General features: G+C 36.9%; 1 protein-coding gene across 1 annotated transcript in view; it reads left to right on the top strand.

Moving 5' to 3' along the window:
- The first annotated feature begins 15,166 nt into the window (after positions 1–15,166).
- LOC146729802 (uncharacterized) overlaps positions 15,167–21,663 on the top strand; it is a 34,622-nt gene continuing 28,125 nt past the window's right edge. The window contains exons 1-10 of the mRNA XM_085495084.1: positions 15,167–15,194; positions 15,404–15,598; positions 16,582–16,767; positions 17,032–17,205; positions 17,294–17,407; positions 17,713–17,835; positions 17,984–18,097; positions 19,262–19,384; positions 20,651–20,770; positions 20,886–21,005. Coding sequence (XP_085351210.1) covers positions 15,167–15,194; positions 15,404–15,598; positions 16,582–16,767; positions 17,032–17,205; positions 17,294–17,407; positions 17,713–17,835; positions 17,984–18,097; positions 19,262–19,384; positions 20,651–20,770; positions 20,886–21,005 — 1,297 coding nt within the window. The remainder of the gene's footprint in view (positions 15,195–15,403; positions 15,599–16,581; positions 16,768–17,031; positions 17,206–17,293; positions 17,408–17,712; positions 17,836–17,983; positions 18,098–19,261; positions 19,385–20,650; positions 20,771–20,885; positions 21,006–21,663) is intronic.

The raw sequence follows: 21,663 nt of genomic DNA on the forward strand, positions 1-21,663 counted from the left end.
AATGGTGCTCTCGTTGCCTTTTTTATTTGTCTGAACGTAATAACATTTAAAAATCATTTTTGTAGAATAATCGACAATCGGTAGTTATTTCAAGTAAGCACAACCATATTTAAAAAAAAACATATTATTTAGTGAGATATAGATTGTATTATTGTTTTTATATGTAAAACATGTATTTTTTTATCAAGTTTAGTCAAAGTTATTCTTGAATTGTGCCTTATTATGTTATAAATTATGAAATTTATTTCTAAGCTGTTGATATTTTCGTCGTGCTATTTCCATCATATTATGGCGTGTGATACAAAACATTGACGTATGGTTGTTTCCGTCCAATTATACCACACGGATAGGCGGTGCTCACACAATTCTAATTTTATATTATATTGTGTGAAGTTATTAACATTTCAATTGATATAAGTCAGTTAACTTTTCACGAATGAATTATTTTAAAACGTTGTTTACTTTAATATTAAATCAGCAATTGAAATAATGAAACCATTTGCTGAACAAATGTGATACGTTAAATATGTGAACAACTTTATAAGTGCGGGTAATATCGTTTACGCAATAACGATCAACGTGCAAAGTGGGTGGGTATTTATAAACAAGAAATGTATTTTTTATTTTGGTTAAAAATGGTTCAGTTTAACAATTGACCGTTTCATAAATGTATATATTTTTATTAATAAAAACAAATTTGTATATATATTATTTGAATCGTATTATTCATATAAACACGCAGGCTCCAGCGAATAACTGAAGCGTCGTTGTAACATGATTCCTGATTGGACAAACTTATACCTGTGTTTGTCATTGCGGTTAGAGCGTTCTGTGGTCTTATTTCTTTCAGCTGACTCAGTCCATACCACCAAACTCACTGTATTATACAGATCAGCGCCCCGTGTGAATGCCTGATTTCAAAGCACGCTAATAGATGCCCACTGGTGTATCGACTCCTTTCTCTCATTCCAGAGCTTTTTGCTTATTCAAATTGTCGTTTACTTCCCCTTCTGAATGAAACAAATTCTTTACAGAGCGGAAATCAGTAACAAATGTGCGGTCAACTTATGAATATTTCAAGAGTCCTTTCGCCATCAAAGCATTAGGAGTACGAGCGCCCTCTGTAATACAACTTGAAATCTGAACAATACGCGTGAAATCGGATGAAAGGAAAGAACGCTATTAACTTACTAAAAGACGTAAAGCGATTTATCATTTTTTTTTTAAATTATTGTAATAACGTGCCATGAATTTCAATGCCACGCAATCCCTAGATGTAATAAGCAAATACAGACCCGTACAAAACGTAATCACAGGCATGGTATATTCATGAAGTGACATATTGTGTATTTGTCACATCTACTAACAACTATTATATGTTATTCTCATATATAATCCCACAATGATCAAATACGAGCACTGAGTAAAATATGTTGATGCCAGTCAAGTAAAAATTACCTCCCTAGCTAATGCTAAGCACAATGGCAACCTATGTCATCACCATGGTAACGTCCATCAATTTATCGTCAGCCACTCTCGCTTAAAGTTAAATTTAGCGGCCGCTAACGCCCATAGGTCAAACGGGGCCATGGTGTTTGTTATTGGAAATCGTCATATGTTACACACGCCATGTTGTCACCGAGTGTCGGATTCATGCCTATTTGTGATTAAAAGACGTCGGCCGATGTTCCACTGTTATTGTCGGCACTAGGAATCAATTCAGCATATACGGGAGTGGCTATTATATAGTATGCATGCGCAGTGACGATTTGTGCCACCAGGAAATGTCTCGAACTGGAGCTGCGTGACACTAGGAAAGACAGATTATTCGCCCTCTGTCGTTACTCAGCGTTGGATCCATACACTGGGTTGCATATATATACAATGTCTGCGCCATTTCGAGTTTGGATTGCCGTAATATTATATATATCATTGGTATCGATGCAGGTGCTTCCTTCTGCGGGTAAGGGCGGTGTTTTATAGTCGTTTGGGCTCAGACTACTAATTCATTTATGCATCAGTAGTCTGAGGTTTGGGTCATCATTCACTCCATGGGTACACATGGGTGTTCAAAAACGTACGGTAAATTTAACAGCCAGCAGTAGCGGAGGTGGTGGGCATTGTAATTAAGTATGAATGAAGTAGACCTGTTGATTTCACTACATCGGATGGTGCAATTCATTTTACGTTGGAATATTGTATTTGGCGTGGTTTGCTTTGTCAATAAAAGCTGTATTGTTCAGCCGTCGACAGCTGTTACAAAGAATAGGATAAATAATTTCCCTTTTGGGTATTTCAATACGCAAATCATCCATTAACGCGACAGTTTATTTACCGAACGCGAAAAATAATAATATAATTCGAAATTACGTAAAATTGCTTTAAGAAGTCAATGTTGCATTCCCTCTAGTTATAATGTTTCATCCATGCTCTGACACATTTACATTTATTCCTGTTTCTGAGGCAATATGTCAATAACTTACCATATGCAATCAGTATTAACGGTGTGTGCAATAATTAAACTGCCGACTAAAAAAAAACAATTCAGAAATCCACTGATTGGCCATCAATTTCGGTATATGTCAATGATTTGGATGACATCACATTCAGAATTATTTTACTTTTAAATAATTTAATTGTCTCTTAGAGAATCGAATACTACGCCTATGTCTCTATGTCAACTGCTCAGTGATACCACATGGTAGAGGGGATATGGTTGTACCCATAAAACGCGCCTCGAAGACAGTGTTGTCCACACCTTTCACCAAAAGTTTTCAACGATACTTCGACGTATGCACATATTAATAAAATACCAATCTAGCTCGAATGTGTTTTAACTTGAAGCAGTGACAATTGTTGCTATTTGAGTGACACAGCCTGGCATTTGACAAAATGACCAGCGAGCTTTAAAGCCGATGTACCTGACGCGTGGATGGTATCCACATAGCCCATCCGGAGAATGTAAAGGAATTTTTCAAAAAATGAACAATAATTGGTCTTTGGTTCTTCCTCGCACAGATTTCAGTGTTAAGCTTTGTCGGCACAGTATAGATCAGTGTGTTAATAGGAGACTTTTTATGGCCCGAAGCATGGTATGGAAAATAACACAAATTTTAAAGAGCCAAAAGGTTGGGAAACACCTAAATCCCCGCATACTCAGAGCCACCGCAGTCGTTGTCGCCAGATACACCAGTGAGGTCTGGTCTCTCTCGAAGAAAGCAAATAGGAAAATAGAAGCCTTTGAAATGTGGAAATGTGTCACGCAGGGGGGGGGGGCACAAGGCCATTGATTGGGTTCTGCAAGAACTTAGAACCTAGCAAATGCTGATGAAGTAGATAAAGAAATTAATTATTCAGCCACACCATCATACACAACCGCCTGCAGAATACCATTATCCATGACATCATAGCCGGGAGAAGACGTATAGAGAAACCCGAAAAAAAACTAGAAAGTCGTCCTGGGAAGAGCCCTAAAAAAACAGGCATGGGCGAAATTAAGATCTCTGTTCATACTGTGACACCAGTACACCGCGGGTTCATAGTACGGGACAATGATACTACATCGATGTTTCGAGAGCCAATAGGGTCCCCGTTAAATGGAAGTGTGCCAACACATTGTATGTTTTATCAGATCGAAATTGGTGGTTCGGCTCTTCGACAAAAATGTGATTCGAATTACACGACTGTGTACTACGTGTGGCTCTACGCTGTCTCGTGATATTCTGTGAATTCCTCTTGCAGTTTATGAACGTCTGCGTTCAATGTAGTGCACTTACATTTACGTCACCGTCCTTCAACGCGGTGTTTAAAGGGCGGTAGTCGTCGCGCCACGCATGCGCGAGATATATCGGTCTCATATAAACAAAGATGGTGACTTTGACTGTTGCGCAGATCAACGAGTACAAACTGAGACGTTTCCAAGCTTTAATTAGGTAATGTTAGGTGATTGGAAGGTATCGAAGGAGTCACCGGTGGTACTCAGTGCAAGTTGCGCCCACGTCAACCCTCATACTTTCCATTTGAAGAACGCATTGAATTGTGGGAATATCAATGTTTACCGTGCTTATATGAGTGATCTTATATTAGAATGATAGACTATTTGCGAGATTTCAGCTCACATGACACGGCATAGCTAGATTACGACGCACACGGTCATGTGACATACCCATATTTGCACACGTGACAATGTCTTGTTTGTCGTGACAGTGGTTATTTGGCGACATCCATATCATGTTCACGATTATTTATCGAGACACGTTCCCACTAGTTACGAATGACTAGTAATACACTCAGGTATAGGACGATAAACCACGGACTAGCAAATAACGGACTAGATCACGTACTCAGACAGGATATCACGTGACACTGAAACCTACACATGACCGATTTTCGATCCTAGCCACAAATATGTCGCCTAATTAGATTGTAGATCTGTAGAGTGTAGTTTTGTGACCTCGTTGATTTCAGATTCTATCGACTACCACTAACAGAAACATAAATAATAGCCTATTTGAGTATTGTAACACGACACGTTTCAGTTCTCATATGTCTTCGATGTCGTGACAGTAGTTATTTAGCGACATCCATACCATGCTCACGGTTATTTATCGAGACACCTTTCCACTGGTTACGAATGAACTACTTGTATTCAACATATCTGTTCAACGAGTTGATTTGTGAAAATAATAGGGTAAAAATGTACGTGATCTGATTATAAATTATACAAATTGAAAAGTGTTTCCTTATCAAACGTATTCATAGCTGGACAAAGCGAAGGTGAACCTGCGTGACAGTCTGCAAAAGGGAAAGGCGGTGCCAATGACCTGGAACTACTCAGATTCCGGTCTGGGTCGTTTTAATAGCCATATATTTTGGATTGAGTGTACGCATGCAACGGCGCATGTACAAAAAACCCGAATATTTTAGTTTGTTCCAAATATGACTATGAACAGACTGTCATTCGACGCGATGACGTATTGTCAGTTGAAGGACATACTTGTCTATAACATCGCGTGCAATGTCATGCCAGGCATAATACGAATATAGAATGTACTATAGTTAACACCGTAAAGAAGTCACATTGGTTTTGTTAGAGTCATTGAATGAAGTTTTTTAAATAAAGACTTTTCACTGAGTGAGTGGTATACGGCTTATATGTACTGTTTCGGTAGTGTAGAACATTGGCTAGACGTCAATATATATTACAGACATTTCATAAACTTATAAACATGCCACTGTAAGTAGGTATCTATAGATCTTAGACATAAATGGCCGCTGAGAACTCGTAGAAAGCGATAGCGAGAGTCACTGAAATAGTTTTCAGTTTCCTCCCATCCACGGTTTCCCTGAACTATGTAATCAAGGTGTTAGGAACATTGAACGCTATGACTGAAAAGCATGGGCGATATTTGAGGAGCAAATTAAACTCTCGAGGCTCTCTCGCTCCCAACGAGATTTTGGAGGCCATTTGCGATTTAGGTCTATTGCTCAGTTCTAAGCACTGTGGGGATACATTAAATCATTCTAATGTAAACAACAGAGTGCGCATGCTTTATTGTAATTTTTTTTTAAGTATACATTGCAGTATTCGTTTGACGCAATAATGAAAATGCTAGTGCGCATGCGCCTCGACATATGTGTACGTGTAGGTAAATGGTGGACATGCGCAATTTGACCTATTTCACTTAATGAATACAGATATGTTTTCCGCTAAGACGACTTTTTCATTTTACAATAAATAAATCATACTACATTTCTCCTATCATGATCAAATACCGAACAGAAGTATTTACATACGCTAAAATAATATTTTAAGGTATCCGCGTTGATCATATAATTTTTATTTCAAGTTGTTAAAAACATGGTTTTCAAAAGTTATAAAATCATGGCCGAGCTTTGATAAGTCGTAAATGTTACAAACAGTCGAGATTTGGAGACAGAAACCTATTTCGAAGGAAACAGCAAAATAAAAGATGGTCGAGTTCGGGTTATTCGTTTGACATTCGATTTTTATCATCAAATTTACAAAAAAACATAGTCGCTGCGCTGCGTCACGTTCGATATGGGTCCCACGCGATGTGTACAAAGCATGTAGAAATGTGCACATCGGTCACTCTCTGAGTGCATTCTACATACACAGTTCCGTACTTTTCCGTACTTCTGACCCGTGAATAGGAGTTGCGTATATTGCGTTCCTTGTTAAATAGGACAACGCCATGATATTTCCTCCAGAATTCTGGGGCAATATTTTGTACAATCTCCTGGATTTTTCAATAATTTCTTTGTTTATTTTTGACCAAGTGAATATACTCTCTCATTAGTTAAAAACTTGCTCAAATTTTTGGTGGCAAAGGTTAACTTTGGCGCTCAAATGGATTTTTCTAGGCATATTATTTGTTTGTATTTTTCACAGTATCTACAAACGCACACTCCGGCAAATTTGTTTTAATCATGTGACATGTGTGTTGAAACTGGTATTACATTTTATGTACATAAGTGAGCGGTTGTTGACAGTTCTATTGTCGCTGACTATGATCAATAAGTTTGGCAGCAGCCGTGGATACATGCTATGAACGTTTAGTTACATATATCAAACCGAAAACAAACTAAAAAACATCATATTATCAAGCGAAAAACAAACGGAGAACCCTAGTAGTATCACTGTAAAATGTAGCTGGAAATTTTGCCAACATTCCGGTTCAAAACCGCATGGATTTAGAAAGTATTTAATTTAACAGCTCCCATCTAATAAGAATGGTGTTGTATCCGTTTGTAACATATGTACAACTGGGCGTTGTAGTTCATTGTCAACATTTGCAACAGATTGGTTTAATTGACGCATTACACTACACGTTTGTATACGGTAACATTAAATAAAGTCTAAATTACCATCCTTTGAAATACGGAAATCGACACTATAGTCGTATTTTTATTTTTATTTGGTTAATAATAAAGTACTTTCCATTACCGGCAACTCAATTTACAGTGTATATTTTAGTCGGTCCCGGGATACAATAAAGTATAACATCGGAAACATTCTGTTTAATATCGCTTTGTATAGGTTCGGATATATTCTCTGTTATAAACGCACCCATTGATATGTATATGGAATATGTGGATACTAGTAATTGACCATTTTTCAGACAACGATTTTCGCAACTTCTACGTATTCTCTTGGGATGATCATTTTGATTCACGCTGCTTTAAAGCTGTGCGATATGTTAATCGTTACATTGTCACATATGCCAGATTCAACCTGGGTTACCAAGGTAACGACACTGGTTTCCGAAATCTTGAAATATATATTCTTCCTCAACCACTTCTGGACTGACACAAGCATTATTTTCAGCGATAGCACCCAGTAAATATCCAAAATATATAAATATTTCACAACTTGATGAATTCCAATCTTTATTCATTATTTTAATATATCACTGAACTGAATACATTTGAACGTCGCGTTACGTCATTTCTATCAGACGATAGTATAACTGTATTGCATTATATTGGCCTATCGCAGGCCTATCCGTCCTTTGACGCTGGTGAAAATCGAACACCGCCCTTTTATATCCGAGCTTATCTTACGTTCCGAGATCGTGACACCACGGTCCACCCTGATCCAAACCACAGAGCAGAAGACAGAAATTAGAGAGAAAGTCCTCCGACTTACGGCGAAACTTGTGAAAGAAACAATGCATCATTGATAAGAGTAAATATTTATAACAAAATAATTTTAAACTCATAGTAGCTAACCTGGAAGAAAAAGCAAATAAATACCACCAAATATACGGCAAGGTAAACATTATGTCTATCTCTTTTGTGGGTCGTTCATTATCGTTATAATACTGGAACAATTAGATCAAAAAATATTTAAAAAACTATCATATTAAAAAAACAATAATTAAAATAATACATTTCCGGCAGTCATTAATAATAAACTAATAAGTTGTTTTTAAAAAATTAAATTGAAAATATTACAGTAAATCCCAATAATGATAGCAATGTCTTGGATGAATTCAATTAATATATGGGCTAGATAAGTTACTTTTAATATACCCTTTCATATATATGGTTGTACGTGAAGACACAGTATGTATCACAAATCATCACTGACATGTTTGGATGTTATTATTATTTTTAGCTTTAATTACGCCCGTTATTTTTAACACGCGATTTATCATAAATGTGTTCACACGTTTTTTCGATTATCGCACCCAACTCATCGTATTAGGATTGTATTTGCGGTGTGTTTTCTGTCTGATGCGCGCCCTCTAGCGACGGCGGTTTTAAGTGACGATAAATGTGTGAACGGAAGGCCATTCTTAGCGCCGATACTATTTTGATCTGTAATCGGTTCCAATATTTTTTTTTTATTTTAGGGATTTACTGTAATTAAAATGGCAGGGAAAAAAAACAGTGGTCGAATCGGACGACAATGATTTCACCTATTCACGTCATAGTAGGCGCCGGCGCATATTTAGGAAGGTGTAAATACTGAGTTATTAGATTATTGCGTATCCTGACATAGAAATGAATACATTAATTACAATCTTAATTAGGATGAAACAAAATCAAAACGAAGTGTTCAGGAGGCATCTAGTAAAAATGGGTGGACCCTATAAAATGAATAAAATGGCCGTATTCAGGTTGTATGCCATGGACATTTTTTTTATTTTGAAACGAAAAATAAAAAGAATTAAACCATTTCGAACAAGTTGCTGATAATGACATGAGCAGTGTGTACGACGTATGGGAAGTATTTATAAATGTGTCTTGTACATCACCAGTGTTGCAGCTAATTTAAGAACATTATATATTCACCTCCTTTAGTCACCAAACACGCCAAGCTGGCGACAACGTGACAAATTCTTCAATATCTGTTATCGCCTCCGATGATCTAACTGTTGAAAAATATATATCATTATTCGGTTTTAATAACGTATTTCAGACCGCGATGTTTTGGAGCTCTGTACTCAGTTTTAATAATCCGAATACATTTACAGACTGAGGTGTATTGTCGTTAAAGAGCGGTGGACATGACGCAGCCCATGTTCGAATTTCATGTTAACTAACAATAAATTTTACACGCGTTGTATACGTCGCTATGAGTCCCATATCGAACAGGACGCGGCGTGACAACCACCGTCCTTTAACTATGGCCTGGCGGTGCATACGGTAACATTTAAAATAGACTATTGTGGCGAGAATGCTGTGGCTAGACCGGGATTAATGTAACAGGGGCGCACCCGAGGTAAATATTTACTGCCAATCACGTGTTTATTGATCTAGGTGCAGTCGATAACCTCGGCTTCAGCAACGTTTTGACCACAGTCCCTCTATCATAGAGGGACTGTGTTTTGACCGAGGCTTCAACATTAGTCATTATTTCTGCGTATATTACGTATAAATTGTTCTAATGTAAATACATCAACATATTTATATGACGTGGCTACCCTGTTATTACCCTGTGTATCTCTTGTTATCGCTAATAGAGTAAGGCCACTACCGACTTAATTGTATGGATGACATCCACGCGCGCATTAGTTTTCGCCTTTTCTCAAAAAAAAAAAAAAAAAATCTCCAACGACGAGTCTCTACAGATCGGTTTTCTGTCCGGAACTTGCCGACTCATATTGTCGCAAAGCGCCGGCTTGTCGTAAAACTCTTTTTGGACTATCTAAAAACGTGCCAATTTTGTCGTAAATGATCTTCTGCACATGCGTATTGCGTTGCCAGGAATACGTGAGCATAACAGTTCAGAGGAAAAACTGAGGGATTGTTGTAGACTGGTATGACGTTTACACAGCTATACGAGAGATTGGTTAAAGCTAACTCCTACTGTGTAGAGAGGAGCAAGCAAGGACATTTCTGTATCATTGCAATGTTTTGTTAGTTATTGTCATAAAGTAGTGATATGTACATTCCGCCTTGATTTGTACTGAAAATGATGTCCATGTTGTACCTTGCATGCAGTGTTTTTGACTGAAGGTACAGTAGAACGTCGATTATCCGAACTGTTAGGGGGACATGCTTTTTGTTCGGTTATGCAAACAGTTCGGATATGCGATCTTGTGTGGGCGTGCTCAAGTTTACAGGCTCACTACACACAAATTCTAACGCACATGACTGTAATGAAATCAAACAATAATACATGTAGAGTACGTCATTAAAAACATTTTTATTTAATCAGTAATATATTGTAATAAAAATGTTGCATGCTGGAATGTTAAAAAGTGTTTCAAAATGTCCGTAAAATGTAGCGATAATAAAGTTCTTGGGAAAACCAAGTCCCGGAACCAAGTGAAGACGGATTTCTCTGAATGATCGTCATAGGCTGTTTTCGTTATCTTTCGTTTCAGTCCTGCACTTGAATCCATTTTACTGAAAAAATCCAGCAGCTTTTGTTTTGCCTTGATATCGGATATCATCGATTTACCAACACCATACTCGGTAGATAGATTGCTTGCGGTTTCGCCACGTTCTAGTCGATTTATAATTGACAACTTTGCGTCCAAATCAAGCACACAGCGTTTGCATTTCACTGGGGGTAGCCACGCCAACGCTAGATAAAAGACGCTGATAAAGTAAACAGGTGAAAGGTCGCTTCGTATTCGCTGTGTATAGATCGGCTAGCGGCTCGATGTTACCAGATTGCTCTGGGATTTTCGAATGGTAAACTGCTACAAGATGTCCCGATTTTATTGGATTCAGCAAAGTTTTTAACACCTAGAACGATTGACATAATAAATTGTTGTAAAAATCCAGGTTGGCTACTGTGATCATCGGACGTAAACACTTCGACGCTGTGAACCATCAAACGGCCCGCCGACTGTGGTCATTGGTTGCCGTTGTCTGCTGATAAACCATCAAAGAGGCACACCAAAGGGTTGTCGTTTCGCCTCTCTTTTTCACTGCACTATTAAACTGGCGTCGCTTCTGTGGCAAGACATCCCAGAAGTTATTTTCTTTCTTTTTTTATTCCGAAGAGGATGTGACTTCTCATACTGGACATTAAAATTAAAAATCGGAAAAAACATGGGATCGGCTCATGGCCGCGTTTCTTTGACGGCAGTGGAACACCGTACAATTTTCCCGGGAAACGTATCCGAACTGCGGTGACTTACAACTTGGTAAAGTTAAGGATCTGACTGTAAACAGTGGAGAAGACATTTGATGAAGTTTGTGTTTTTAGGACATTTTTTATTTACAGTGGAACACTGGTGTGGCGTAATAGGCTTGTCTGAATTTAGGAAATTATTGGATACTGTAATTCGTTTCATTGTTTGCGCAGACACTGTAAACAATGAACGTACACGTGAAAGACGTCGGATTACATGTTGATAACAGCTTTATTGAAAGTGTTGCACCAGGAAATCACACAAGGCGACTGTAGTATTTATTGTTCACAGTTGACTTTTGTATTACTATACGGAACACAGCCAGACCTGCATACAAACTTTGGGGGACACACAGTAGGTTCGGATAACCGAACATTTCGGATATAAATAACCTATCTGACAGTCTTAAAAAATCTGAGTCTGTCAGTCTTAATGGCACCAATATTAATTGCCTACTTTTTGCAGATGACATTGTCATTTTTTCAAACACAAGTACAGGACTACAAGATAATCTTAATTTGTTTAAAAGCTACTGTATCCAATGGAGACTTGGAGTTAATATTAACAAAACTAAAATTATTATTTTTAATAACAGGGGAAGAAAGATAGATGGCAAATTTTACTTAGGAGACCAACAGGTAAAAGTTGTCCCAACATATACCTACTTAGGTATCACTTTTCAAAGTAGTGGTAATTTTACAATTGCTGTCGATAATCTAGTCAAAAAAGCAATGCGTGCAATAGGTGCATTAAAACAAACACTTAGCCTACACAATTATATAGTTTCGCCAAAAAATGCTATTCAGTTATATCGCAGTACAATCCTGCCCATTTTATTATATGGATCTGAGATATGGGGGGCTTTTACTTTCAAACTTGTTAAAACAAAAAATAACGAAATAACTGAAGACAATTTTATACAAAGTCTGTTTAATGACAGAACATACTTTGAACAACTCCACATTAAACTTTGCAAACAGATTTTAGGTGTTAATAATAAGGCCAGCAATGCAGCAACTAGAGCTGAACTTGGTAGCTATCCTCTCATTATTGACATTAGTTCACAAACATTGAAGTATTATGAAAGGCTAAAATCAATTAAACATAATCATCTTCTGGACTGTGCTTTTAATACTGACAATAAAATGAACGGTAATTCATGGACAGCATTTGTTAAAAGATTATTCACATTAACTAAAATTAGCGATGAATCTAACACTATAGAATTCAAAACCAAATTCAAACAAGTTTACTATAATAAAGTCTGGTTGCCAACGGTATTTAAACCAGAAAAGAATAAGCTACGTACTTTTAACAAGTTTAAACAAAATTTTGAATTTGAACCATATTTAGAACAAATCAAAAATGTGCAACACAGGGTCAGCTTCACTAAGTTTCGCATTTCTTCTCACGCGTTGCCAATTGAAAAACTTAGATATAATAAAACACCTCCAGAGCAAAGGTTTTGTTTTCTATGTAATGAACAGGCTATTGGGGATGAATTTCATGTATTACTCACATGTAAAAATAGTCAGATTGTACAAGCTCGTACTAAATTTGAAGCTGAATTAGCAATTTATGATGATAACATTTGCAAGTTATCAACTCATGAGAAATTCAAGTGCTTGCTAGGCACTAAAGATAGCTTTATTGTCAATTGCTTGGGAAAATTTATTGATTTTATTTCTAAGCTTTAGTTTAGTCTATTGTTTTATTTGTGTTTTTCTTGACCATTGATTTATTGTATGTTTTTTTCATTCATGCTAAATTTTGTGTCAAATAAAATATCTATCTATCTATCTATCTATCTATAAATCGACGTTCGGATAATCGACGTTCTACTGTACTTCATCATGACTACATGTACTAGAGCTTGTCTGAAATGGTTATACCTGTGACAGTAATACAGTACGAGATGTGTATATCAACATGTGCCTCCTACAAATAAAGACTTCTTGTTGTTCTTTGATACATTGTGTTCTGTGGTCCAATTCGTAATAGCAGCTCCGTAGTCCTGTGCTTTTAGCAGGATTTTTTTTTTTTGGCAGGATTTTTTTTTTCGCCCTCTCGCATTAGTTTTGGGGTCTCCAGAGGATGTCATCCATAAAATTATATCAGTGTGGCCTAATGAATGTTCTAAATTAAGGGAATTGCGACTAGAATGTCAATTTCAGCATACTGGTCCACTGTCACGGTTGCCATGGCGAGGGCATTTCAGTATTTCTAAATAATGTTTCTGTCATGTATGCTACTGGTGAATTTGGAGTAAGTGCAAAATTTAATTAAAAAGATCAATTAAATATTTACTATGTACTATAATACTATATTAAAAAAAACGGCTGGCGACTGTGGATTGTTTACTCGCGTGAAATAAGGTACTGCAATCATACAATGAACAATTTAACTGAATTAAAATTACATATGTTGTTTCTAGATCGGAAAGCTACTAAATATAATTAGTTGCCATTATGCTGATTTCCAGGAATATATACAGCGCATACTAATGTGATCGCTGATGTTTCTGGTTTGACTTGCTGACACCAATTAGATAATCAGATTTAATCTTAATTTAAAGATCTCCACGAATGACACACCACTGATGTATTTATTACCAATTTTAAATCTTATCTAATATTCTTTAAAATTCAAGTTAATTGAGATAATTAATTGAAACTGTTGGGCGCGACAGACTAATCGAATCATATTAAATTCTATGTAGGCCCCATTTTTTTCTATATATTCTTAATTTTGTTTATTTCTTGACTTTACTTGCCGTTATCAAGTTTTTTCACATCGCACCGAGATACGATATTAAAAAAGACAACTGCAAGTAAAGCAATAAAAGTCATAAATAAACAAAAATGACAATAAAAATATAGAAATTGAAAAAAGGGGAACATCGGATTTTAATCAGATTGCAGACTGATTGTATACAGCTTTGGCTTTGCATTTTTGACTTGTCGGAAAAATATTGTTCGGGGAAAATTAAAAAAACTTATCCTTTTCTTTATATTTTATATGTAATCATAAACTCTTTATTGAAAAGAGGATCTGATGTTTATTCCTTATATCATTCTAAATACCCACCACCGCCACCACACACGCCTATCACACCAACCTCGCCCGAATACAACATATGGCTAATTTAAAAGCACGGAAAAGTTGTCACTATTCATGATACAGGTCGAGGACGAGTATACAGCAGTTCGTGCGTCAAACATATACTCTTGTTAGATGAAAGCTATGGTTACTATGGTAACAACAGTCCGGCTACTAATAATGAGTTTGTTTATACTTTCACTCACTATACTAATTAGAGTTCAATGATCATTACATTGATATTAGTCAGACTTCTTGCTTATTTTCTTGTACAACTCTGCTTTAGGCTAATCACACAAACAAAGTCGCTATTCAGAAAGCAGGGATTCCAGTTTAGTGCGTCTCAATACTTCATCGACGCAAAACCTAACCTCTTTACGACGTACATGGTTACCACAAGAAAGCCGTTGCAAAATAGCAGCTTCAAATGCACCAATCAGCTCTCCCACCTTCATTAAGGAAAGCAATTAATCTACTTGTCGAAGCAAATGATCCGTTCTAAAACAACAGTTGATTAGTCATTTACTTTCATGACGTTTACTTGTGATTATTGAAGTCACATTCCCAAAATACAGTCCTGGTTGGTGTAGTTTGCCTCTGTATGTTTGGAGAGTAACATAAAATCACTACGGCAGACGAGAATATAAAAACTACAAGGGGTAAATGCTTTGTCTGAAACATGTTAAATGTATTGATTTCAGTCATAACAGTGAGCAGTCACGTTGTCAGCTGCCGGCGTGTCATTTAGAATGAAATGTTCGTTTATATTAGGTCTTGTAGCATCAATCAGCCTAGTTCATGTCAACCAATTTAGCGAGTTTATTTTCCCCGCACGTGAAATTACTCTTAATCGCCACTCAGAGAACTTAATTAGCATCTAATCATTTCGGAATGTCGACGTTGGTGATGTTAAATACTGTTATATATGTAGCGTGTTTGTTTGATTTCACATGACGACTGTTCGCGCTTACACAGCAGGTGATTCGAAAAAGTTCAGAAATGGGTGTTGAACAACGAACAGAAAGAATCTACGCTTATCGCCCCTGGATTAAAAAGAAATTGGATTAATACATCAATACTTATTTTAAGCTAAACCTAATCCGAATGGCGGTGACAGCTGATCACGTAATAGTTCAGTGACCTACGCTACAGGCATTAAACATTTTTTCTTAATTTTTTCAATTTAGCTTCTGATTGCTACGATCCAACCAGGCAACTTGTATTAGGAAGAGCCCCAGTGTTTTCCCCTGACCAGGACTTATACACACCTGGTACAACAGTTACATTTTCATGCAGTGACCAAAACGATGAGTTATTCGGTCCACCCTCCGCTAAATGTCAAGACGATGGATCCTGGTCGCTTTACGCTCCTAACTGTTTACGTAAGTATATATAAATTTGATAAGATTATAACGGGAATATAATTTATTTAAATTTATAGTATAAAACAATTCTTTAGATTAGTTTATATTTTGTTGAAGTGTCTCCCAGAATTCGACTTGTAGTTTATATTAACATTCATTCGTTATATTACTTGTTCACTCACTCACAAAGGTATGAATACATAATCGTCTTTATTTACACGGGTAGCACATGTCGCGACACTTTTTAATCTCCAGTTTTTATTACAATTTAACACGCTATTATATCCATCTGACCCAATTACATATATCGATTTTAAACTAGTGTTTTATGTTGGTTTACACGCATTAGGATTAGAGCAAATCGGATTCAAAGTATGTGTACGTTACTGGCATCCCTGGGTCGTATGTGTACTTAGCGATTAGTTGATTGTTTGTTTCGTATTTGTGATCGATATTGCAATAATCAGTTGATTGAAAGTGGATCTATGCAAAGACAAATTCCTTTTGAATTTATGATACGTACAATGAATTTAAGGCGCATGCGCATTTGCGTATTTTGTTAACTTGAATCATCAACCGAATATTACTATGATTGTTAGATCATAATTCAATGTAGATAATAACAGAAAAAATATACTAATAATGACCCATTATCATATACTGTACATTACGTGCGGAAAAATAGCCGAACATGTACATAAATCGGGAGGTTAATCGGTCTAAAATGTATGTGTAGTCTTCCTGGTAGTTTTTAATGAGAGTTCCTCGTACAACATTCTACATTTTGTCGAAGAATAGGGGTCTTAATTATACAATTTTAATTAGAGTGTAGGTTAGAATTAATAATTTTCACAATATAAGTTCTACATGGCCCTAAAACTAGAGGGTTTAACTCTAGCTAGGCCTCAGATTCTGAACTCTCACATCTACAACTTGTAAAGTCTATATGTATCCCTCTTCTTTGTGAGTACAAATGAATGCAGTGTCATTATTATGCCTAGTTGCCTGTGACGATCCTGGTACACCTATTGGAGGAAGCCAAGTGGGGAATCCAACCTACTCGTCCTATACTGATGTTCAGTTTCAATGTGACGTCACTGCGGACGTCACGCCCCCTACTTTGGTTGGTGCAGATACTATAACTTGTGTGGACGGGCAGTGGAGTGGAGACGTCCCATTATGCTATAGTAAGTATAGAAATTAGTCAGCCACATGGCGGTTACATTCTAACATAATTCTTCATAATTTAGTGTGTGATCGAGAAAAGATTACTAAGTGTACACTGCGCCCTCCTCGACGGTTCAATGCTGGGAGCTGACAATAGAGGGCGCAATAAGCATAAGTTCTTCAATTGATGTGAAAACGGCGTGCAGGTTCTACCACAGTATACTGCGGTTACAAAGAACCCACAAAATGTCAATACTGATAAATTTAGCTGTTTGTTCTTCAAGGTAGCTGCCCGGATCCTGGAGTGCCGAACTACGGCTCCCTGGTAACAGCAGCTCCAACATTCGCCCATGGGGAGACGTTGCAATACAGCTGTGAAAACGGATATCAGCTCACAGGTTCTGACATCATAGCTTGTAACGACGGAAACTGGAGCGGCCCGATCCCACAATGCAATGGTAAGCCAAATAGTTGCCTTATCATGTTTAAAGTGAATTAGTTTATCGTTCGGCCGTGATATTAATGTGATTTATACTTTGCTTGTAGATATAAACGAATGTTACAGTCTTCCGTGCCAGAATAATGGCGTGTGTAACGATGAAATTAATATGTACACGTGTACCTGTATGGCTGGATACCAGGGAATTAACTGTGAAACAGGTAAATCAATCAACCAACCAATCAATTAAGAAATAGTCAATCAAATAATTTATTAAACACTCAATTCATCAATCAACTATGCAATAATAATTATATCAATATACCACTAATTTAATTTATAAACCAATCAATCAATCCATCGATCAATCAAACATTCAATTTGATTCATTTCATTTCAATTCATTTCATTTTCATTTTCATTCAATTTGCCCATCAATAATTATTTTTGTTCAGAAATACTTGTTGTATTACATCATATAAAACCCAGTTTTACCACATACATCTATGCTTGTGTTTTTCTATAGACATAGACGAATGTGCCAGTAGCCCATGTATGAATGGCGCTGCCTGTACATCTCCTAGCAACATGGTAGATTTATATGTGTGTACATGTGCCGATGGCTGGCAGGGTACCAACTGTGAAATAGGTGAGTGCAATTTCAGATAATTGTACTTTATTTTAGCTTAAATTAATTTTCGCTGAAATAACTTGTTGGGTGTTTTGTATGGAGTTTATTTTCTCTAATTTAAAACGTGCGCATGCTAATCTTTGAACCGCTCTGAACACTTTTACAGAAGTTAACGAGTGCGCCTCAAATCCGTGTCAGAACGCCGGTACTTGCAATGATCACATCAACGAGTACACTTGTGACTGTCTAGCTGGTTATGAAGGAACTCGGTGCCAAACAGGTCAGTCGTACGCATTTATGAATAATTTGTAAATTGGTGACGGGTCGCGCCCTCTAGCGATGAATCGCTTTTATAACGTCAAATGGAAATGTATGGGTCTAAGTAATGTCATCCAATCAGACAACTGTGTTTGGTTGTGAAGTTGTTCCTCGTGTAGAATATAGCAAATCTCTAAAGACTACTTATAGGACGCTACTTATAGGGGTGGTGTATTATCTGTCTATTGATATTTTCTATTGTTTTTTTCGTTAACCGTGTGCTCTATAGTTTGCTACATACATGTCTAGTGTTTTTTGTTTATTATAGTCATTCTACATATTCGTTTTTCCTTCTGTACATTCATAACACTCAATAAATACATTAATACTCTCTTAGTAATCTCTAACCTATGACTATTGTTTCCGTTCATAATACTTTTTTAACATTCGCACGCCTCCTCGAGGCTCATGATGCACATCGCCAGTGGCGGATCTAGGGGGGGGTTCTTGGGGTCTCCGTTGAAAAATTTATTCAATTTGTTTTTGTATAATATAAAAAAAATCATTAACTTAGTCTGGCAATTTTAAAGTTTGGACCCCCCCCCCCCATAAAAAATTCTGTATCCGCCCTTGATCGTTTATGCTTAACAATACAATTCAGCAATGCCCGTTTTGAACAGCATTTGGTATGAAAAACCGGGTACATATTGTTGAAATAATCTTTCAAAATTACACCAAACATTCGTCATTTATTTATCGTTTCGTCATCATTTCAAAAAGAAGTCGACAATTTAACATACTTGCATCGATGATGCGAAAAGAGTACGTCACGAAATCCACCATCTTGTTCAGCCTCGTTCGTCTTATAATTATTAAAAGTACACCTTTTGACAAGCTCTTCTTTATAAGAAATACTTGTAATAGACCGAGACAAAAATGGCCACCTTGGTCTCGTTCAGAGCGAGAAAGCCCCTAAAGTAATTTTGCGTCTACTGTTCAATTTGCAATTTGGTTACATGGAATAGCGGACAATGGATGCGACGACGAACGAGAATAGAAAACAATTTAAGAGATAAAAGTTATGGCTCTAGTGGCTCTTTCGCTCTCAGCGAGATCTCGGTTGCTATTTGCTTGCCTGGTCTAATTGAATTACCCTGAGACAACCATCCTACACATCAACTTTCAGACATCGATGAGTGTAACACAAACAACGGTGGATGTGATCACCAATGCAACAATACCATGGGATCGTTCAGCTGTTCTTGTACCGACGGCTATGAACTAAATAGCGATACTGTCAGCTGTAATGGTAATACATTTATTTCTGTGTCAAACTTCACTTCTTTATAAGAAACACGCCTTTCATCAGTGAAATCCGTCGTCACAGTATAATTCCTGTCTTGTGTTGAACTTAATACCCCACTGTTATTCGTTGTTTTGTTTCGCGTCCTGTGTTTATTATTCTGTGCGAATACATTACCTGTATCTGTATTCAAATCACAATTTATTCTATGGTTCTTTGTTTCTGTGTCGAACCACCTCATATATTGTCATAGTAAGTATCAAAATCGCTCTCCTATTTCTGATACATTTCTAGAACAAGGCATTGGCGGGTACCAGTGTCACGTGACATTTTTGTCTGAATACGTCATCAATTCTGCCATCATATTGTTCATCCTAGTTCGTCTTATAATCACTACAATGTATCTATGACACAAGAACTTGAAATATAACTTGAAACTTTTAGTCTGTTGTGGGTGCAATTGGTTACGCATGATACGGTTAACGCCGCCGATAACTTCTAATTAGTATGAAAGTTAATGACGTAATCGAACAGATTATCGCGTGCACCTGAAACCTGTAAGTGTTCTGTTGGGGGAATATGCGTTAAAGCCGGGGAGTCGTCACCTGCACATGCATCAGATGGCCATAGCATTTTATTGTTTACACACAAAGGGTCTATCCATGAGCCTTTGCGTTTTTAGCTTATGTTGTTATCGTCGCTTGGGACTCAATTCCCGCGCGTGCGCAGGTAATAACCCTCCCGCTTTAAAATATATAAAATATACACTATCGAGTTATGTGTACCACATTCTATTGCATTATACCAACAATCGGTGAAATTTGAAAATCGAAATTGATGTAAAAAGTCGGTACATGTATGCGTATAAGTCTCGTCACAAAAACATAATCTATATTGCAATTTATGTTTCTAATAATGTCACGTTCAGATTATGTTGGAATGTTAGTTATCTGATGGTGCAAGAGTAATGATTATGTTTGAGTATGTTTTTCAGAGGGTGGACAATAATTGGAATTGGAATTATTTACCACTATATCGAAATATGTATTTTTATTCTACATCGACGCCATAAAGCGTTGGGACTATTTCTAAGAGACACGTGTAGAAAACGTCATGTACAGGATCTATGTATGTATTTAAAGCGAGAGGGTCGTCACCTGCGCATGCTTTGTAAACAATGGCACGCTATGGCCACCTGACGCATGCGTAGGTGACTACTCCCCCGCTTTAATAAATATCATTCGCTTTAACGGTTCAGACATTTTCTTGCAGATATTAACGAATGTAGTAATCTAATACCATGTGAAAACAACGGAGTATGCTTAAATAACCCCGGATCTTACACATGTGACTGCACCACTACTGGTTACCAAGGGACACATTGCGATACAGGTAATAGGGGCTGCGAACATCTCTTACTTCGATAACTTGACCTGTTCAGTAAAACTAAAAGTACAACATGAATTATGTCTTTATTTTATTATTTCTTGTTCGTTGTTTTTCTTAGATATTGACGAATGTTCGACGAATGACCCATGTCTTAATGACGGTACCTGCTCTAATACGCCCGGTTCATATACATGTAACTGTACAGAAACAGGCTATGAAGGTCCGGAATGCCAAACAGGTAACCTACAATTGATTTATATTAAAATTATTGCGCTTCCAATAGCGACATTCCATGTGTCGTCAATGTTCATATTATGCAGTCGTACAAAGTAATTATATTTATATTCAACATCCAAAGAGCAATTATATTAAATAAGCATTTATAGGAAAGATATACAACATCCAATATTATAGAAATATTGACTTGGACCAAGGTCAATATACAGATTTGTCGACCCGAAGAAAGCAGTGATGGTTAATCAGCATTGCGTAACGACTGCGCAAGCGCAGAAGCCAAATATTACATCTCTGACTGCTGAAAAGTTAATCCTTAAATATATTGACCGCCAAATACGCGAATCTGATTGGCTATTAGAGCTATGGGGTACAATATTATAGTATGGTGCAAACATAGCATAAATGCAAGTGCTGTTTAATGAGATAAAGATGGCAGTAAGTCGGGAAATAACCAGCTCTCCATTCTTTTTTTTAATTTCTCTCAAAATATTAGACGCACTGCTTTCACCGGCGATTGTAACGCGTATTGTAGCTAACTGGGTCGTACAAGTCTAATTTTAATGAATCATTACGGTCACGAATGTTATGTTGTTTGTCAATTGACATTGCAGCCATTTGTATCTATGGTTCGTTGTCAGACAATAGTCAATATATCTATA

The sequence above is a fragment of the Saccoglossus kowalevskii genome, chromosome 21 (assembly GCF_978046115.1).
Source record: "Saccoglossus kowalevskii chromosome 21, keSacKowa6.1, whole genome shotgun sequence".
Classification (NCBI taxonomy): Eukaryota; Metazoa; Hemichordata; class Enteropneusta; family Harrimaniidae; genus Saccoglossus; species Saccoglossus kowalevskii.